The sequence below is a fragment of the Colobus angolensis genome, unplaced genomic scaffold, assembly GCF_000951035.1.
Source record: "Colobus angolensis palliatus isolate OR3802 unplaced genomic scaffold, Cang.pa_1.0 Scaffold108, whole genome shotgun sequence".
In the NCBI taxonomy this organism is placed as follows: domain Eukaryota; kingdom Metazoa; phylum Chordata; class Mammalia; order Primates; family Cercopithecidae; genus Colobus; species Colobus angolensis.
In genome coordinates, this window is record NW_012111808.1 from 2,790,860 (window position 1) to 2,809,581 (window position 18,722).

General features: G+C 38.3%; 1 protein-coding gene and 1 long non-coding RNA gene across 6 annotated transcripts in view; one reads left to right on the forward strand and one right to left on the reverse strand.

Annotated features, from left to right (window-relative positions):
* TCF4 (transcription factor 4) overlaps nt 1-18,722 on the reverse strand; it is a 428,077-nt gene that overhangs the window by 243,187 nt on the left and 166,168 nt on the right. For all 5 annotated transcript variants that reach the window (XM_011949109.1, XM_011949128.1, XM_011949120.1 and 2 more), the window contains 2 exons: nt 3,423-3,484; nt 387-483 (listed from right to left, as the gene is read on the reverse strand). In XM_011949109.1, the coding sequence (XP_011804499.1) occupies nt 387-483; nt 3,423-3,484 (159 nt within the window). The remainder of the gene's footprint in view (nt 1-386; nt 484-3,422; nt 3,485-18,722) is intronic.
* LOC105516778 overlaps nt 1-18,722 on the forward strand; it is a 30,493-nt gene that overhangs the window by 8,013 nt on the left and 3,758 nt on the right. The gene's annotated exons all lie outside the window — the stretch shown is intronic.

An 18,722-nucleotide genomic window follows, 5' to 3' on the forward strand; every position in this document is an offset into this window, starting at 1 on the left:
GACTATATATCATTGCCAATCAACAAGCCTAGTGATATTTTTATTCTAAATGTTCACCACTTTGACTTCATCTACCTTAACTCAGGAAACTACTTATGCAACACTGAAAGTGTGGTCCGTGCTTTAGGTCTAAGGAAACCAAAATTTCCACGTAGATTCAGTATCACTAAAAGCATTTCATTCCATATGGTTGTAAAACTTAATCTTTGATATACTATTACCAAACACAGATTGCCAATACTTCTCTGCAATTTAAGATTGTTACAAGTGAACTGACTAAATATCCAAATTTCTAAACGCAGAACCTCTGTCTAGGACATGGTTTTACCTTCTATAGTAAAACATAAGCATTTAAAAAGTGTAAGTTAATTTAAAATGAGTCTTACTTTGTATTCTGGAATTGACAAAAGGTGGAGAGAGATTGTCATGTGACCCAAGGTCCCTGCTGGTCATGTGGTCATAGGGAGTCCCATCTCCATAGTTCTGTAAATAAAATAACAGTGTAAGTTGTTATTTTATATTAATAAACAGCACATAAACATGGCCCCACTACCGAAACTTCTCCCATCCTAAAAAAACCGGAGTCCACAATTTCCTCCCTGGAGCTTCACTAGAAGGAATCTGCACCTTCACAGGTATAGTGGCTAAAAGAAAACTCTAGAGTCTACGAAGTCCAACTTCTCCTCATAATAGCTGAGAAATCTTAGAAATAATAATGGTATCAACTGCATGGGGTTGTTGACATGATTAAATAGAATAGTGTATGTAAAACATCAGACACCTATAAAGCATATTGCGTATGTTAAAAATTATTATTTTAATAAGGCCACATTAAAGCAAAATAGTGCCACAAGGGAAAATTAGGCATAGCATGCAATGAATTGCTTTTTAAAGACCAAGATAGAGCCATTCAAACAATAACAGTTGGTGTTAGGATACTGAAGTTTCAATGCTTTATTATAGGATACTGAAGTTTCAATGTTTTCTTATAGTTACTATTGTGGTTGTAAGATAACTAGATTGTCACATAAGTAATTAACACATAAGAAAGTTAAGAATATTAGGATTTAACTATGATATGAACATCAAAACATTAGCATAAATTAGCATTTCTGGAGTTGGACAAAGTATGTCACACAAAAACAACCAGTTGTAAAGAAGACAAATTTTGACAGAAATACTTCATTATTACAATCAGTTTATTGTTTTAAGGGGAATTTAAAATTAAAACAATGTTTTTAAGCTGTCCAGTTACTTAATTTTAATGGGGAAAGTTGATTACATGGTAGAAAAAAGTTAAAATCATCTATACTACATGGTTCAACTTTCAGTCTACTAAAGCGCATAAAGTGACCAAAGAAGGGGGGAAAAGTCATTCCGCTCAGCTGGTGGAACCGCCCATAAAGTCTAAGTCAAATTTATTCAGAGGTATCGGTTGCATGTGAGTCAAAGGGCAGAATCTGCCCACACAAAAAAAAGAGGGCTGCTGCATCACCTAGGAAAAGACACATCCCCTCAACCTTAAGGAAAACAACCCCGTTCTCAGTCACCTTTCCTCATGTGTAACAACTAACTTGACTGATACTATAATCTCATTCTGCCAACATGTCGATCTATAAAAAGAGGCTACATTGTAAATACCCATCATAGTACACTCACTCATTCTACACCAGGCATTGCATAATGCTAATTATCACTTATTAAGTGTCCTCATCCTAGATAGTGTACTGAAAGCTTAATATATATTATCTAATTTAATCCTCAGCACAGTGCTGGAAGGTAGACACTCTCTCCATGTTAAGATGAAAAAAGAGAGACCTTGAAAGTCTGCCTGGGTATAAATCTGCCACAAATGATTTGCCTCATGCAAACTTCTGGATTTAGAAAATATAAATTACACTAAATTGGTTTGAAATTATTCACCAATATATTCGTGAGAAAAATGGCAGGACAGCTAACAAAAACCAAAACCTAGTTAGTTTTAATCCTAAATTAAGATGATTCTAAACAGACCTTGTTTTCTGAAACACAATTAAAAGTACCATGTGTACTGAATGGAGAAATCATAAGAAATTGTGAAAATCTAGACGAACTAAACAACTGAGGGCAGTTCTATGATCTCCACTTGCTGTGACGGGGAATGGATTTATTTCTGCAAGTGCAGACTGTAACATGAGGAGGAGGAAAGATTTCCTCAACCCATCCATATAAAGCATTAGAATGTCAGGCGTGACAGCTGGTGTAAGGGCTCACAAAGTTACTGGTAAGCTTAGAGATCCTGCTGTACCCTGAACACTAGACTAAGGATCACAATGCCATGGACAGGTGGAAATGTCTAACTCTGACTTGCTGAAATGTCCTCATTTTGACAGCTTGATTACCTTCCCTGCCTCTTATGCCAAAATGGAACCTTCCCCCAACCCAAATTTGTGTGAACATTTACAGTAAACTGTTACCCTCCCTGCAGAATGCTTCATCTATATATAGCTGGTTGGGAGAGGAAGAGATGCTGGTTTTACCATGTACACTAAGTGTACTTTTAATCTGGGGCATTATATGTATATCATAAAAGCTGACATGGATTTTAGAGGGCCTAGCAATGATCCAGTTAAAGAAATTTCACACAAAATCATGAATATTTAAATTGGAAGAAACATAGATGATCCGCTGGCTCTACCTCCTCATTTTGCAAAATAGGAAAATGAGGATGCAAGAGATGAAATGACATGCCCAAGATCATATACATACAAAAATACATAGTGCCTAACCACCCACCCATCTCTTATTCCATGGTCTTCCTATTACACCCCAAGAAACAACCAGTGCATGTAGGAAAACTGTGGAAAAGAATAGCAAAAACTTGAGAGCAAATAAATGAATGATCCAACTAGTGACCAAAGTCCCTACTGGTGGAATGATAACATGTCTACAAAGTGAAATCAACTCAGATTCAGTACGCAGATCATACTGCTAGGACAGAACCTCATACTGTATCTTTGGGATTATTCCGTAGTCTGTTCACACCAATACATTATAGGGATATTAGGAATTTTTTTAAAGTTTTTCCGTCTACAACAAATAGCATTGTGTAATATGGATCAACAACTGACAAAAGAAAGACCAAATATGTAATGAAGGAGTTTTCTTCTGGTTAGCAGAAGTGGAACAGGTGTCAAATTGAATAACAGCATTCAATAAGAGAATGGGAAAAAAATTCCAAAGTCAAGCTGATCCTCATTAAACTTAGTATGCACATATACGTGTGTTTGTATGCACGTGCATGCCCATGCCTCTGTGTATGTGTGTGTGTGCGTGCGAGAAAGAGAGAGACGGAGAGAAACAGAGAGAGAAACACATCTTCTGTTTGTCAATTTACATATGTGGGATGTCTGGTTGTGGGAGAAAAGATTAGATATACTTACCCTGGACGGGCTTGGATGTCCTCCATTCCCCCAGGACCCTGAGCTACTTCTGTCTTCTACATCTAGGGACAAGAGAAAAGTTCTTTAGGCTTTCTTGCAGTAATTTTTTCTTTTTGTATATGCACTTTTAAATTAATGTTTCAAATTAATCTCCTGTTGCCTTTAATTAAGAACCAGGCACAGGGCTACCATGATGATAGTGGCTTCTGACCCATCTACTTAAATTAACTCATTTAAATTCACAGCAGAAATGAACTGGACCCTCAGGAACCAGAGGTATGAACATAAAAATTACTTCTATCCTTCACAGTGTTAGATAGCCTCAGTTTTTATAGATGTGAAACTGTACTTAAAGTTTTATTACAATCTTTTGGATAAAATAAGTTTTAAAATACACTAACACAGCTTTAATCCAAAAAAAGTTAAATTAAGGTAAACATCCACACTAACACCTTTAGCATCCTCGCCATAATGCTCTTGGATCCTTTTTGTTCCACAGCCCAGGCTTATCACAGGAGACACCAGACATGCAACAGAAAATGAGACTGAGAAAGTATTCAGTAGTCTATTTCCACCAGCACATTACAGGGATATTAGGACTTAAAATAAAAACTGTTTTTAGGTTAAGACAATACTGTCTCTGTCTTTCAATTTTTTTTTTTTTAAACTAGACATACCACTTGGCCTGCAATCCTTAATCTGGGCTTTGATATGTGGAAATGAATGTGGTTATTCCATTATAAAGCAATGTTTTGTTTTGATAGATGACGGTGAAAAGACCTACATGAACCGTCGAAAAGTTGGAATTCTAAACTCGACACCAGCGAAGTTTCAATGCTGAGTAGATTACGAAATGTTCCGTCCGTGCTCCAAATGACAAATACGCAGGATGGAAAGTCTCACAGCTAAGTTACCATATTAATTGCTTAGAACATAAAAGTGTTTTAAAGATCAGTCGCTCTATATTTAGAAATGGCTGTGAGATTTTTGATGAAAGGGCCTTCATAAAAGTATAAAAAGTTTCACTGTTACATTATTTTGATCACGGCTGATAACAGACGGCCATCACAAACACCCTCTGACAGAAGTGGAGGAGGAAGTGTGAAACTATGGTTCAGGAGATACAATCCCATTTATTGTGTTTCCTAACATTTCAGTGATATTGTTTATTCTCTTAATGCGCTACTGTCATTCCTTTTATTATTACTGCTATTTTATTATCAGCAGAAGCAATCATAGTATAATTAATTGATTTATTTTGGGATACAGTAGAGTACATGGTGTTTCAGAATATCTTAAGAGACAGAAGAGCAACAACAACTAAGTTATTACCACTAAATTAACTTCTCTCTCTCTTTTTTTTTTTAATGACAAATATTATTTCACTTCCTTTTAGTTGGTGCTTCAGAAGATAACACAAACTGCAAACAGATGTCCCCTATGGACAGTTAAAATCAGTGCACTGTGAGCTTCAAGGCATGTCAAGAAAGCTCTCGGGACTGCATCAAGCCTAGAGAAAAGGTGTAAAACCTTCCCCAGATCTGCTGTTTAACAACTCAACATGCTGGCCTATCCTGTATATGCTGAACTGAAGCACACAAAGAAGCTACTTACAACCCTCTGGGATTCGCACATAAATAAATTTTGTAGCCTACATGGTTCTCTTAATTCTTAAACAAAAACCAAATATTTTCAGCCAAAATAAAAAGTGTATAAATAACAAAATCTCTCAACCACTGCAAGCTTTCAAAAGTCTGGCGCATCTTGACTTTCTTTTCACCTATAACAGCCAGCTTGGAGTCATTTGAGAGATTTCTCCTCTTGAATTTGGCCAAAAAGTAACGGAGGAACAGATTTGAATCCCTATAAAGTACCATAAGATTTCAAATTGTTTGGACTCATTTTATCTTTTCAATTTTAAAAGAGGATTTTAAACATGAAAAGTAGGCAGAGACTTGGAGGAAAGAGGACACTATGGCCAGGCCAGTGGGGCTTCTGCATCCCAAATGACATTTGGCAAAGCCACTCAGGAGACATTTTTGGTTGTCACAACTTGGGTGGTGCTAGTGGCATTGATCACACAGGGGCCAAGAGTTGCTACTAAGTATCTCATAAATGCACAAAACAGCTCTCCACAGTAAGAAATACCCTGTGCAGGGCACAGCAGCTCACACTTGTGATACCAGCACATTGGGAGGCTGAAGCAGAAGGATTGCTTGAGGCCAGGAGTTTGAGACCAGTCTGGAAAACATAGCAAGATTTTGTCTCTACAAAAATTGTTAAAATTAGCCAAGTGTGGTGGAACATGCCTGTAGTCCTAACTAATTGCAGGGGCCGACGCAGGAGGATGCATCCCTTGAGCCCAGGAGTTCAAGGTTACAGTGAACTACGATTGTGCCACTGCACTCCAACCTAGGCAACTGAGACCCTGTCTCTAAAAAATACATATATTTTTAGTGTTCTGACCCCAAACAAAAATTGTGTTGAGATTGAGAAGCCCTGTGCTACAGCAAAAGGAATCAAGTTGGAGAAAAGATGTACTAAAATTTGTTTACAATTTAGTAAGAACTCTTATTAAATATACAGCTTTTCTTATGCACTTTAACCCAGACTTGAGCTGGAATGCACCAAGAGACCTTCATATGCATCTTCTGTCCACAGAAAAAAGAAAAAGTAATGGTCAACCAAGCAGCCTGCTAATTAGCAGGCAGATAAAACACATCAAAACTTGAGTATTCCCAACTGGGCAATTTCAAAAGCGAGCAATCCACTAATTAAAAATGCTGGAAGTCTAGCTTTTTCAAAGCAGGTTAAATACTGGCTGGATTCCTTCACAAACAGATTCCTGACCAATCGGATCTGACTGCTCTTTTCCCAGCCTTTCCCATTTCCACCTTTCCCACTTCCTGACCTCACACTGCTGCACCTTTCTTTCTCTGATTGCTCTCTGTTGAACAGGCTTCCCCTTCCCTTGGTCTCCTGCTGGATCTCGAGGATGAGGACAAATCACTAGCTCTCCCAAACCTAACAAATAGAATAATCATATGAATTCTAATTATAGTTTATCTTTGAAAAAAATCTATAGGTGCTCATTTATTCATATGCGCAGAAGACACAAAGCTATAGCATGCGCAATGGTAATTCATAATGAATGTAAACATGTTGCTTTGAAGTCATTTTCTTCCATCTTCCCTCTCCTTGAACTTTGTCAGGCCTGCCCCTTAGTTAGCATTTCCTCAGTAACTATTCCAGCGCACCACCAAGTGCATTTCAAAGTGCATCCGCCACCTGAATCACCTGTATGCCCATTTTTAAATTGGCTTCTTAGGGTCCATCTCACATCTACTCAGTCTGGAACTCTGGCGGTGGGACTGAGAAAACTGTTTTTAACAGGTCCCCAGGTAACTTTTATGCACACAGTAGTCTGAAAGCCACAGGACTACTCTACTGTAACACAAGACAAATGCATGCCCCACACCATCAACAGCAGCCTCTCTCACTCCCTATCTTAAAATTCCTGTCTGGGCTGCTGGCTTCAGCAGCATTCAGTATACACCTCCATCATATAAGCATCCCAGAAGCTCTTGTCCAGACTCATTTTCATATAAACCTTGGACGTGGCCTACACCTGGCCATTCCTTACCCCTGCTAGTGTACCAGGACACTGCACGCTCTTCTAGACCACCATGGTTTTGTAACTGCTATTCCCTCTGTCTAAACTATTCCTCACCTCTCAAAGAAGTGAGGTGAATGTATGACTTGAATGTATGTCAGACACTGCGCTACACTCTCAAATGCCTTAATAGTATTCCGGTTTTATATATCAGAAAACTGAGGCTCAGATGGGTTAGAAAATTTGCCCAAGGGATCAGGAAATGGCAGAGCTTGGACAAAAAAGGAAGCTGAAGCTCTGCTCACTGCTGTAAAGGCTCCCCAGTAAGAATTTCACATCTCTCTCTAACCAGCTGAATGTTCCCTCCTGTCACTTCTCCCCACGCAGAGTGAATGTATTTATTTGGGAGTTTATACCCACTCTTGTGTCCACAAAAGATTACAGAAACACATACAACACAAAAGATATGAAATCAATATTTGAAGGAATAAAGCGCCTGGAAAATAAAAGTAGGAGAACAATAAGGCCAGAGGTATGAGTTTATCAAAATGCACACAGTGAAGGACCGGCTATTTGCGAGAGGTGGGTCAAAATTTTAGAAGCTATTAAGTAGACAAAGCAGAGAGGGAAACAAGATTGACAATAACCATCAGATAAATACACACAAAGTGTTCAGGAGAAACATACCTAATCCTGGTATTAAGCCAGACAGGACAGAATGTCCCATAGCAGCCCACAGTATCAACAGTAGGCAAAATAAAACTTGTATGGCTGGCTCTATACGATAGTTCAGCCAGTACATAGAATTTATTATCCAAATAACCATGTGAATATATATACAGCTATAGAGCTACATATTTATATCATACCCAACTGTGACATACATTTATTATAGGAAAGAAGCATGCTTGACACAAATAACGTCTTGTGTGGTTCTGTACAATGGTGGGCTCATTAGTTCTTTACTGAAATGAATTAAAACAGCAGAAAGTGAAAAGTAAGACAATATTGTGGTATGAGAAGTGTTTACCTCTGGAGGTGAGACTAAACAATATACAGGAAAAAGATGTGTGAAATCCATTAAGGCAACAGAGAGACAAATGAAAAACTGCCTGGGATGAAGCTGCTGAATCTGTTTAGTTCTCGCCCCTCCCTTGTTCTGTTGCCACCCTTTTTCCAAGATGGGAGAAGACAGAGAAAGATAATACTCCGGGCAAAAGGAAAGGAAGAAAGCAAGTAGACGATAGAAATTCCTGTTCCAAAAGACTGAAACGGGCTCAGTTGTTCAAGATTTTTCTAATTTCTTATTTTACCCTAAACTAAGATAGATTTAGTAACTCTTTCATGGGATTGCTGGCTGCTTTAGGAGGCAATCTGAAAATCCACAAATTTTCATCGTATATGATTCATTCTGCATGAGCCCCCTCCACAGTGTCTGACATATTGGCCGAGTGCAATGGCTCATGCTTGTAATCCCAGCACTTTGAGATGCCAAGGCAGGCAGATCAGTTGAAGTCAGGAGTTTGAGGCCAGCCTGGCCAAAACGGTGAGACCCCGTCTCTACTAAAATAGAAAAATTAGCCGGGCCTGGTGGTAGGTCGGCAGTAATCTCAGCTACCCAGGAGGCTGAGGCAGGAGAACTGCTTGAACCCGCGAGGTGGAGGTTGCAGTGAGCCAAGATTGAGCCACTGCACTCCAGCATGGGTGAGAGAGCGAGACTCTGTCTCCAAAAAATAATAAATAAAGTATTTGATGGATCAGTGCCAAAACACAACAGTTTGGGCAGAACTATGACCAAACATTCTATTTAGGGGAAAGACGTTCAGACGTAATTCTTACCTTCTGCGATTTCCTATCCACATTCATTAACCTTGTAATCTGATTACTCAAGGCGCCACTTTGCTCTTGTGGACAGCAAGACCAAAACTGTCAGACAGACTAGACAAACTTTAGAAAACACAGCACTGGAAGTTGGGATAAAGAGCTGGATTTCAGCAGGGACTCTGCATTGACCAGTTCTCTGGTCTGAGCAAGTCACTGGCCTCTCCGTACTCATTTTTGTGAACTACAAAATAAGCAAGTTTGATTTCCATTCTTGGAAATAGGGCAGGCTAGTATATTTGGACAACTCTCCCACAGAAAACTAAAAATGATGGATAACAGTTTTTTGAAAAATTTTAAAATACTGAGCAGACAAGATAACAAGGAATCATTGAGCCAAAATCAAAGTGAAGTCTGGAACCCAGGGAAGAAGAAAACACATTTTTTGCCCTGGGGACGTTTGCCAACATTGAAAATATAATGGGCTCTTGGGTCAATGAGAACAGAAGTGAAAACCCAAGACATACTCCAAAATCAGTATTCTAACAGAAGATAAGGGGATGATAGTATTTGCAAGATTAAGGAGTTATTGTTAAAGTAACTGAATTAACTAACATTTGTTAAACACTTAGGAAAGTACTTGATCTGTAGTAAATACCTACCATAGTCACCGATATTGATCATGAGTGGCTAATTTAATAATCCCTCCAATATCTAAGAAAACCTGAGCCTTACATTTTTATAACTCCTTGTTCTGCTAAACAGGTCAGTGATTTTTAAATACTCTCCTGGATCTTAGAAACACCCAAAACATTTAGGCTAAACAATCCTACCTTCTCCGTGAACTGTATAACACCATCAGAGTGAGAATTCACTAAGCATTACATTTATTCAGTGGCTTGGTTTACCATTACAGTATTCTCTTTATATCTCGGTGTATTTCTGTGTGTAATATACAAATGACATGCTGTCAAAAGTTATGTATGCTGATCAGAGTCCCAAGCTAAGAACGCAGACTAAATACCCTGTCACTTCAAGCTTGATTTGAAATAAACAGGTATGAGAGTTACCTAGATTGATGTGACGTAGAGCCGTGTAGTTGTCTTTTCTATACTCTGAGCCTACAACATGCCAATCACCCGGGACCCTAGAGTTTTATGAAATCAGAAAAATGCCTAAAATGGTATTTTGCATTGCTCTAAGTCTACAGATTCCTGCTCTTGTCGAAATATATTGATTTCTTAATAAAAATTTCAGCACATTCAGAATGCATTCAGAGATAGAATGTTAAGTTCTTCCAGGAAAGATAATCATTCTGAAACACAATGAAGTCTACACTGCCTCAAAACCTTCTCCCTGCAACAACTGACACTGTTAAATATCCTCCACACCATCATGGAGACTCACAGACTGCGTACATCTGTAGCTCCTACTAATTTCCTAGTCCAGGAAGAACCCTTGGCTGAGCCCTCACACAAACTGAGATGGCATATGCTCTCCATCAGTGCCAGATGAATTTAAGAGTTCAAAATATTTCATCAGCAAAGAGCGTGTTAAGGATGTGCACATTTTCATTAGCACCCAGTATAATAAGAGCTCTAAGTAGAGTAATTTGAAGTAAAATTTGAGTACTATTACGGACGTAGGAAGAGTTGGGGAGATTCAAATATTGACAGATGATGTCCACGCGAGCATGATTGTTTCTGTTTTCTAGTAGACATCAGATATGGTGCTTCAGAATGAGTGATCTGGGCACTAACAAGAAACTTGACAAGAAGCTTCCAGCACTTCCCAAATCTGACTAAGCAAAGGATGAGGGTTATGTCAATGCTTCCCACACAAATGTTAAGATATGTCAGGCCAGGTGCGATGGCTCACGCCTATAATCCCAGCACTTTAGGAAGCCAAGGCAGGTGGATTATGATTTCATTACTCAAAGCTCCACTTTGCTTATGCGGACAGCAATCAAAACTATCAGACTAGAAAAAAGTGAGGTCAAGAGTTCGAGATCAGCCTGGGCAACATGGCAAAACACGTCTCTATTAAAAACACAAAAATTAGCTGGGCATGGTAGTGCACACCTGTAGTCCCAGCTACTCGGGAGGCTGAGGCACTAGAATCATGTGAACCCAGGAGGCAGAGGCTGCAGTGAGCCGAGATTGTGCCACTGCACTCCAGCCTGGATGACTAACCGAGACACTGTCTCAGAAAAAAAAAAAAAAGATATGTCAAATATAAAGAATACAGACCTGGGCTTTCCATTTTCAGATGACTGCTGTCAACTCTGGCTTTCTCAGAGCTAATGGATTTCCTAACCAAATAAATTTGAAACTCAAAGGTCAAGCATGAGATCATCTTATAGTATTTTTCATATGATAAGAAAAGTTAAAGTGTAGATATGCTGGTGAGAAAGTATAGTAGGAAAAATTTGTTCGCAGACTGCAATATTTTAGCCTTAATTAACCTCCAACTTAAACTTCCATTAATAAGTCCTTTAAAACAGTATTATTTTCCTTAAGTTAAAAATAAACTGTTTTTCAAAAATGAACACTAAATTTCTGCTGCTTAAGACATGGAGTTAATTCCACTGTGTGCTGTTATAAACAGGGAAAGCATCTTCCGATAACATAAAATTCAGATAACCAGAAAGTAACAAAATGAAGTGCATAACTATTATGTTACAAATATGTCAGTGGTGTTCCTTATATTGAAACTCAGAAATCTTTTTGAAACTCAAGGTGGTAAACAGTTAAATTATGAAACTGAACCAAATGTAACACTGAAGCCTTTATACTAATTTCTGTATTTGGAAGTGTCAACGATCATCTATCTTGAATGATACCCTAGCTTGAATACATAATGTGAAATGCTGAGAGATGAGTGCCATTTAGCAACCTTTCAAATGTATGGCACTGGCTAGTTGGGGACTTCCTCTTGAAGAGAAGTTAGTCATTTGGGGACCCTACCTTTTTAAGCAATATCTTACAAATAAGAGCCATGAATAACTCAAGCAAGAGTATAACGTGAACTATATATACCTTCTTTGACTTTTTGAAATGTGACCAATGTAAACGCACTTAAAAAAAACAGTCTTAACTAAGACAGTTTTCTTGGAGCATAAACATTTCGAATCAGGTGAGAATAACAATCAGAAGTAAGTTACCATATCTGAAGAAAAAAAAAATCAAAGTACCACCTAACTTCAACATTACACAGATAAGTTTCAAAGTACTTAAATGTGAAAATATTACAAGGAAGTTTTTAACTAGGTGTCTGGTACCTCCTAAGGGCATATCACCTTCTAAAGATATATCACAAAGTGCAAGAAATAAAAGGTAGATACTTTAGAAAACGAAGCATTAAGCAACTAAAGAATACATTTAAGAATATGCTTCATTTCCTAATAAAACTGAATATATACCTCTGACAACATCTACAGGTAATTATATGTGTATTTTTCAAACCATACATGTAATATTTATAATGCAAAATCCATAATACTACAATGACTTCAGATATACAGATTGGTATTTAAAATGCCTATTTGGTAAATAATTTATTGAATTTATTCTTGGGAGAGGTTAGCCAACATGAAACATGGAACCGTTTCCTTTTTTCTTCCCTGATACCTCTTTTCTCCCGAGGGTGCCATTTGTGAGGTTCTGAGAAGGGGAGGTTAGCTTAATTGAAATATTTGTAGGCTGTAATTGCTCTGCCTAACCACAATGGTCTACTTCTCCCAAACAGCATTCTTTCCTCTTGCTTTCTCCTTTTTCTTCTATTTCCTTTTATACTTTAACAAAATCTACTTCTCCTGTTTCTTTTATTGTCATTTCCTATTCCAGATGCTTGACTAATATTGGTGAAGTCCATAGTTTTACATATTCAAAGCTCTTCCCTAAAATCTAGTTTTCCAGCACAACTCCTTTTGCTTAAAATAATCAGTCCCATAAACTGATTTTCCGTTTACCCTTTCAACATGGCAATCCTTCCACCTATGTTTACCACTGCAGCCTATGACCTGGCAATGACAACTGATCAATCTTACATGCTATCTTCAGGGGTCATGTCTTAGTTTTAGGCCAATTTTCTCTGTATTTAGGCTCAAATGTGCAAATCACACTATATTACTCTGCAAAACATCAATGAGAAGGCTTAATTAAGTAACACTGACAGATAAATCCATTTCTTTCACGGTAATCAAATCAAAGCAGGTTGACATAACACAGGAACTTAATACAGTTATTCCCTTGTAATTGGAAAAAGGCCCTTTACTTCTCATTAAAGCAATCTTCTGGGTACTGGCATAATAAGGAGGCTCAGAGCTTTAATACTGCCCTATAAAAGTCTCAAGATACAGACCCCTTAAGCAAACAAGCCAGATTATCTAATTCCTTGATCACAGCAGAACATGCAGTTCCTACTGTTTTAAACTACTAATTCTTTATCTCTCCTACAATTAAAAAGAGGTAAATTAGTATCAAACACATATAATGAAAATCTGTAAAAATGCATAAACTGTTTACAGTTGTATAAATCTACCTCCACATGTATTTGAAGGGAAGCAGTCTATTAAAAATGAATTTGAAACACTTTACACATGTGAAATTGTAATAGCTTGGATCATGGGAAAATCTATTTTACTCTATGGGCTCAATAGGACATGTATTGCCTAAATTTACAGTGTGATACTTAACCATACAGTACAACCTTGTTCATCAGAATTGTAAGAGAATGGAAGTTTTAGTAAAGCATTTAATTTTTGTGGTATGAAATAAATATTAGGGCCGGGCGCGGTGGCTCAAGCCTGTAATCCCAGCACTTTGAGAGGCCGAGACGGGTGGATCACAAGGTCAGGAGATCGAGACCATCCTGGCTAACACGGTGAAACCCCGTCTCTACTAAAATATAAAAAATTAGCCGGGCATGTTGGCGGGCGCCTGTAGTCCCAGCTACTCGGGAGGCTGAGGCAGGAGAATGGCGGGAACCCGGGAGGCGGAGCTTGCAGTGAGCTGAGATCTGGCCACTGCACTCCAGCCTGGGTGACAGAGCGAGACTCCGTCTCAAAAAAAAAAAAAAAAAAGAAATAAATAAATATTAGTAAATATTAGTCATCCGGTCAACTGTAGGCTGCTCTTACTCTTCTAAACCCCAGGAAAAGTGTGACAATATTATACCATGTTCAGATCACCAAATTAAATAAAATAAAATTTCACCCTTTCAACTCCAATTTTGAGGGCATTTCTATTACTTATTTATTGGCACCTGACCAATCTCGAAATGATTCCAACAACTCTTTCTGAAAGGATAATTTATAATCTAGGCACTACATGGTGATCTCCAAATGGTGGCTGACCACCCAAATACCCCAAGGAACCTCATAAAAAACACAGATATCCTAGCCTCACCTGGGAACTGATCAAGAAAAGATCAAGGGTTGAAGTCATTTTTTCATTCTTCCCATGTTTTACATTTTTATTTTTTTTAAGTTTTGGGGTTTTTATCTATTTGTTTTTGAGACAGGGTCTCATTCTGTCACCCAGGCTGGAGTCCAGTGGCACAAACACAGCTCACTGCAGCCGCAACCTCCCAGGCTTAGGAGATCCTCCCAATTCAGCCTCTCAAGTAGCTGGGACCACCACATCAGGCTAATTTTAAAAGTTTTTAATTATAGTGCAGTTAGAATTATGTAATATGTTGCTTCTGAACCATTTGTAAGTTGCACCACTTATATCCTTTTATTCCTTAGTATTTCTGTGTGTGCTTCCTAAGAACAAAAACAGTAGTATTATCAAAATCAGAAAATACACTGTGGGCACTTTGATCCAATCCATAATCCATATTCCAATAGGGCACTTCCTCCATCTCTGGTAGAAGACCAAGTCCAGGATCATGCCGTGTACTTAACTGTCTATCTGTTTTATCCATTTGAATCAGACATAATTCCTCAGTCTTTTCTTTCTGTGATATTAGAATTTTGGAAGAATACAGGCCAGTTATTTTATGGAAATGTTTCTCAATCTGGGAGGATCAGATGCTTCCTCATGATTATATTCCAGTGGATATACTACTACAAGAGTGGCCTGGTGTCCTTCCTAGGACATCACTTCCACAGCCCCTTGATGGCATGTTGGTCTGTCCCTCAGTGTTATGCCAATTTTGATCACCAGGTCAAAGTGGTATGCAAATTCTGCAATGTATGATTATAATTTTTCCCTGTTGAACTAATCAGTCATCTGCGGAAAGATTCCTTAAGAACATTCAAACTAATTTTTAAGTATGTGCTTATTGAAAAAATATAAAATACAAAAATGTATAAGGTAAAAAGTGACAATGCTCTCAAGCCTCACTTGCACCACTCTTAGATGAGGGATAACCCATCACAGCTTCCTATTTCCTTACATATCCTCACGTCTGTGATCAACTGGTTTTGACAGTCGCAGAAATGTAGGACAATAATAAATGCTTGACTGAAGTTTCTGTTCTATTTGAATTGGTAAGAAATATTCTTCAGTCGTTGATCATCCAGTGGCATTTCAATTCAGACAATGGTTAGTTGTAGCCCCGTGACCTAGGTGGGAGGGGGGAGGGCAGGAACAAGAATATATTGAGGCATAATTTACTATGAACTTGGAAGGGATTCAGCCTAGATGAAGACAAGATGGACTGACCCACTTACAAAGTAATGCAATGTATAAAGGCAAGTTAAAGAATCAGTTTTGGAGCCAAGCTATCCTAACAGGCTATTTGGTGCCTCCTCCCACCACGTTCTGTAAACCATTGTGTGAAAAGGAGGCCTGCCATTGCAGAGGGACTTCCCAATTAAAAAAAAATTCAAATGCAGAGACAAGCACACTCATGACACAGAAAAATTTAGTGTGGTTTCCATGGGCTGACGTACAAAAAAATTGGAAACATCTAAAATATTTTAGAAGGGGGAGATAAGTTGCCACTTTTAAAAGAATATATTCCCACATTCAGAGAGCAGGTATGCAAATGAACTAGCCCCACCAGCCCACAAAGTGAGGAGTGAAGACTGACCCCAAAAAAGACTGTGAGAGGAACTTTGCCATTCGATAGAGCATAAGCATAATCGTACAATATTGAGTTAACTTGTTATAATCAATATAAGGTAGAAGAAACAGTCCCTTTAACCTTTAGATGAAGCCCTCATCGTTTTTTTGTTGTTTTTTTTTTTTTTGAGATGGAGTCTCGCTCTTAATCTAGGGTGTATGTAGTGCAGTGGTGCAATCAGGGCTCACTGCAGCCTCAAACTCCCAGGCTCAAGCAATCCTCCCATTTCAGCCTCCCGAGCAGCTGGGACCCCAGGCACACACCACCATACCCAGTGAATTTTTTGTAGAGATAGCATCTCGCTATGTTGCTCAGGTTGATCTCCAACTCCTGGGCTCAGGCAATCCTTCCAGCCTCCCAAAATGCTGGGATTACTGGTGTGAGCCACCATGCCCAGCCTACAGCCCTTGTCATTTTATAAACTGAACAGTGCTAACATATTTCAACTGCGATTTATAAAGGCTGAGAAAATGTTCCTCACAATTCCACTTCAGCCAAATGCCTGGCAGACATTGGCAAAGGTTTCTCTTACTTGGGCTTATAAATGTGTGTGTGCGTATGTGTGCATGTGCGTGTGTGCGTAAAATCAGCATATACACACACACGATACACAAACTTGCATTTCCTAATAGTTTCTTGATATTAATGATGGTGTTTAAAACAGTTCCCATATGTTACAACTTGTTCAAATGATACCTCCTTATTTTTTATCAAATTGGTCAGAGAAGTCTGACTGGCCATTTTATCTCACGATAATGTAACCACAATTTTCAATTATGCTTTTGGCTTCCTATTTTTTATATATTCATCTCATTTAAAATGATGTACCAGGGATCATTCAAAGCATAAAACCGGGATCAAGAGAAGTTACATACCTAAACACGAGCAGACTAAAATCATTTTTCAAAAGAGGAAAAACAAAAATCACAAGAAAATTGGTAGACGTCCTACATAAAAGAGGCTATTTTGCATAAGACATACTTTCACCCTTTCATGCTGTTATGATTACCTGTTTAATTCTAACAGAGAATAGAATACTTGGTAATGTTCACAAGGATACTTGCTGAAAGAAGAAAGGTGTACAGTGTTACAACAACTGAGTTTTCACAGCTAGCAATGTACATTTTTAAACTATGTCAGCAATGAAAACAAAACCATGAGTCTCTCCTCCGTGGGTCCTTTTTCACAGGGCAGTGCCAGGCCCACTGCAATACCATTTCACCACCAGGGCACACGCAGATGCCATCATTTTGAGAAAGGCCCAGGACTTTGCTAGCAGGACAGGTCTATGAGGGAAACATGGACCAAGGTTTCCTCCAAACCATGCTACCTCCCTTACTTTCACTTTCAGGTTCTATAAAACATGTTCACTACTCAAGTAGTGAAAATACATCTGCCTTACTTTGCTAGTCCAGCTGTTGGGGGCAGGACCTGAAACAGATGAGAACGCATCAACAGATAATTTCTTAGGTTTAATCACATCAAATTCCTGGGAATAAGCATTTTTGGTTCTAGTAGGTCTGCAACTTCAATGCATCCTGCCTTTTGCCCATCTGATAACTAGTGGAATACCGGTCAGAAAGAGATGAGCTGCTCTGAGGTACTGGTCTTACCAATTCAGTAAGTGGAATGGTAAAAAGCTGTAACTCTTCCTCAGGAATGGAAGAAATGTCATTAGGAGATAGAGGCAAAGACCTGAAGAATGACAACAACCAGGCATCTTAAGAGAAAACAAGAAGCAGGGAAGGGGTCTTGGGAAAGCCCGAGCTGTCAGTACAGAATAATGATTTATCTGATGAGATTAGCAGACAGTTTGATTAGAAAAGATGCCTTTTTAACACAGCAAAGATTGCAATGTTACTTGACGATTTTTTTGTAGGAAAAAGCCGTGCCTGCCAAATGTGGTCTGTAACAGCACAGGCTAGCCATGAATGATACAGTGGGAAAATAGCCACTAAGCCAGATTTTATTTGATTTGTACTGATGATTTTTATTAGAATACATGGATCATTGCTTCAACCTTTCCATGTAAAACCAAATCAAATTCAAAAACTCACACATCAGTCACCTAACCTTATGTCATTCCTTCTGCTTTACTCAAGTTGAGCCACATTTCAGCTGATCTGTCCTCGAGAAATTGTTCAGCTACTCAAAACTGTTGGGCCAAATTCTGGGAGGCAAGTGGTATACAAAAGAAACCGCGAAATCTGCAGTTACAAGTCAGAAACTAGAGAAAAGAAATACCGCAAGCTTCCGAAAGGCAGAATGAATTCAAAACAATATACAGTCATGCAAAGCAAGATAAAAAATGAATTATCTTTATTGTACCAAATGAGTTGTAATTTGTTTGTAAAAGGCCCCCACCTCCCCCAGCTTTTTTTCACTTAAACCCTTTTCAATTCAAGGAACTGTAGAGAATTTTGCAACCAGAGAAAGTCCACAGTTCTGTGGCATAAGGAGATTTAAACTGCAATAAACAGTTTTACAAATTAAAAATGTTCAACATTTAAGGTGAAAATTACAAATGTTAAATATTACACTGGTCGGAAATCTCTGATTATTTAGAAGAATTGCTTCATTAAAAGGAATGAAGTTTAATCACATGAAATATGGCAATGGTTATCCAAAGAAAAAGTGCCAATAACATACTTCCCACCATTTCTTTACCTTTTCTGTTTTTGCATTAATATTTTCCCTTTCTTCCTCAAACATTGCAAGTTTCATTTTAAACCTGTAACCAATACTTATTATTTGGATGTCCATTTCTAGTTAACAAATCAGTTCCATCTTCA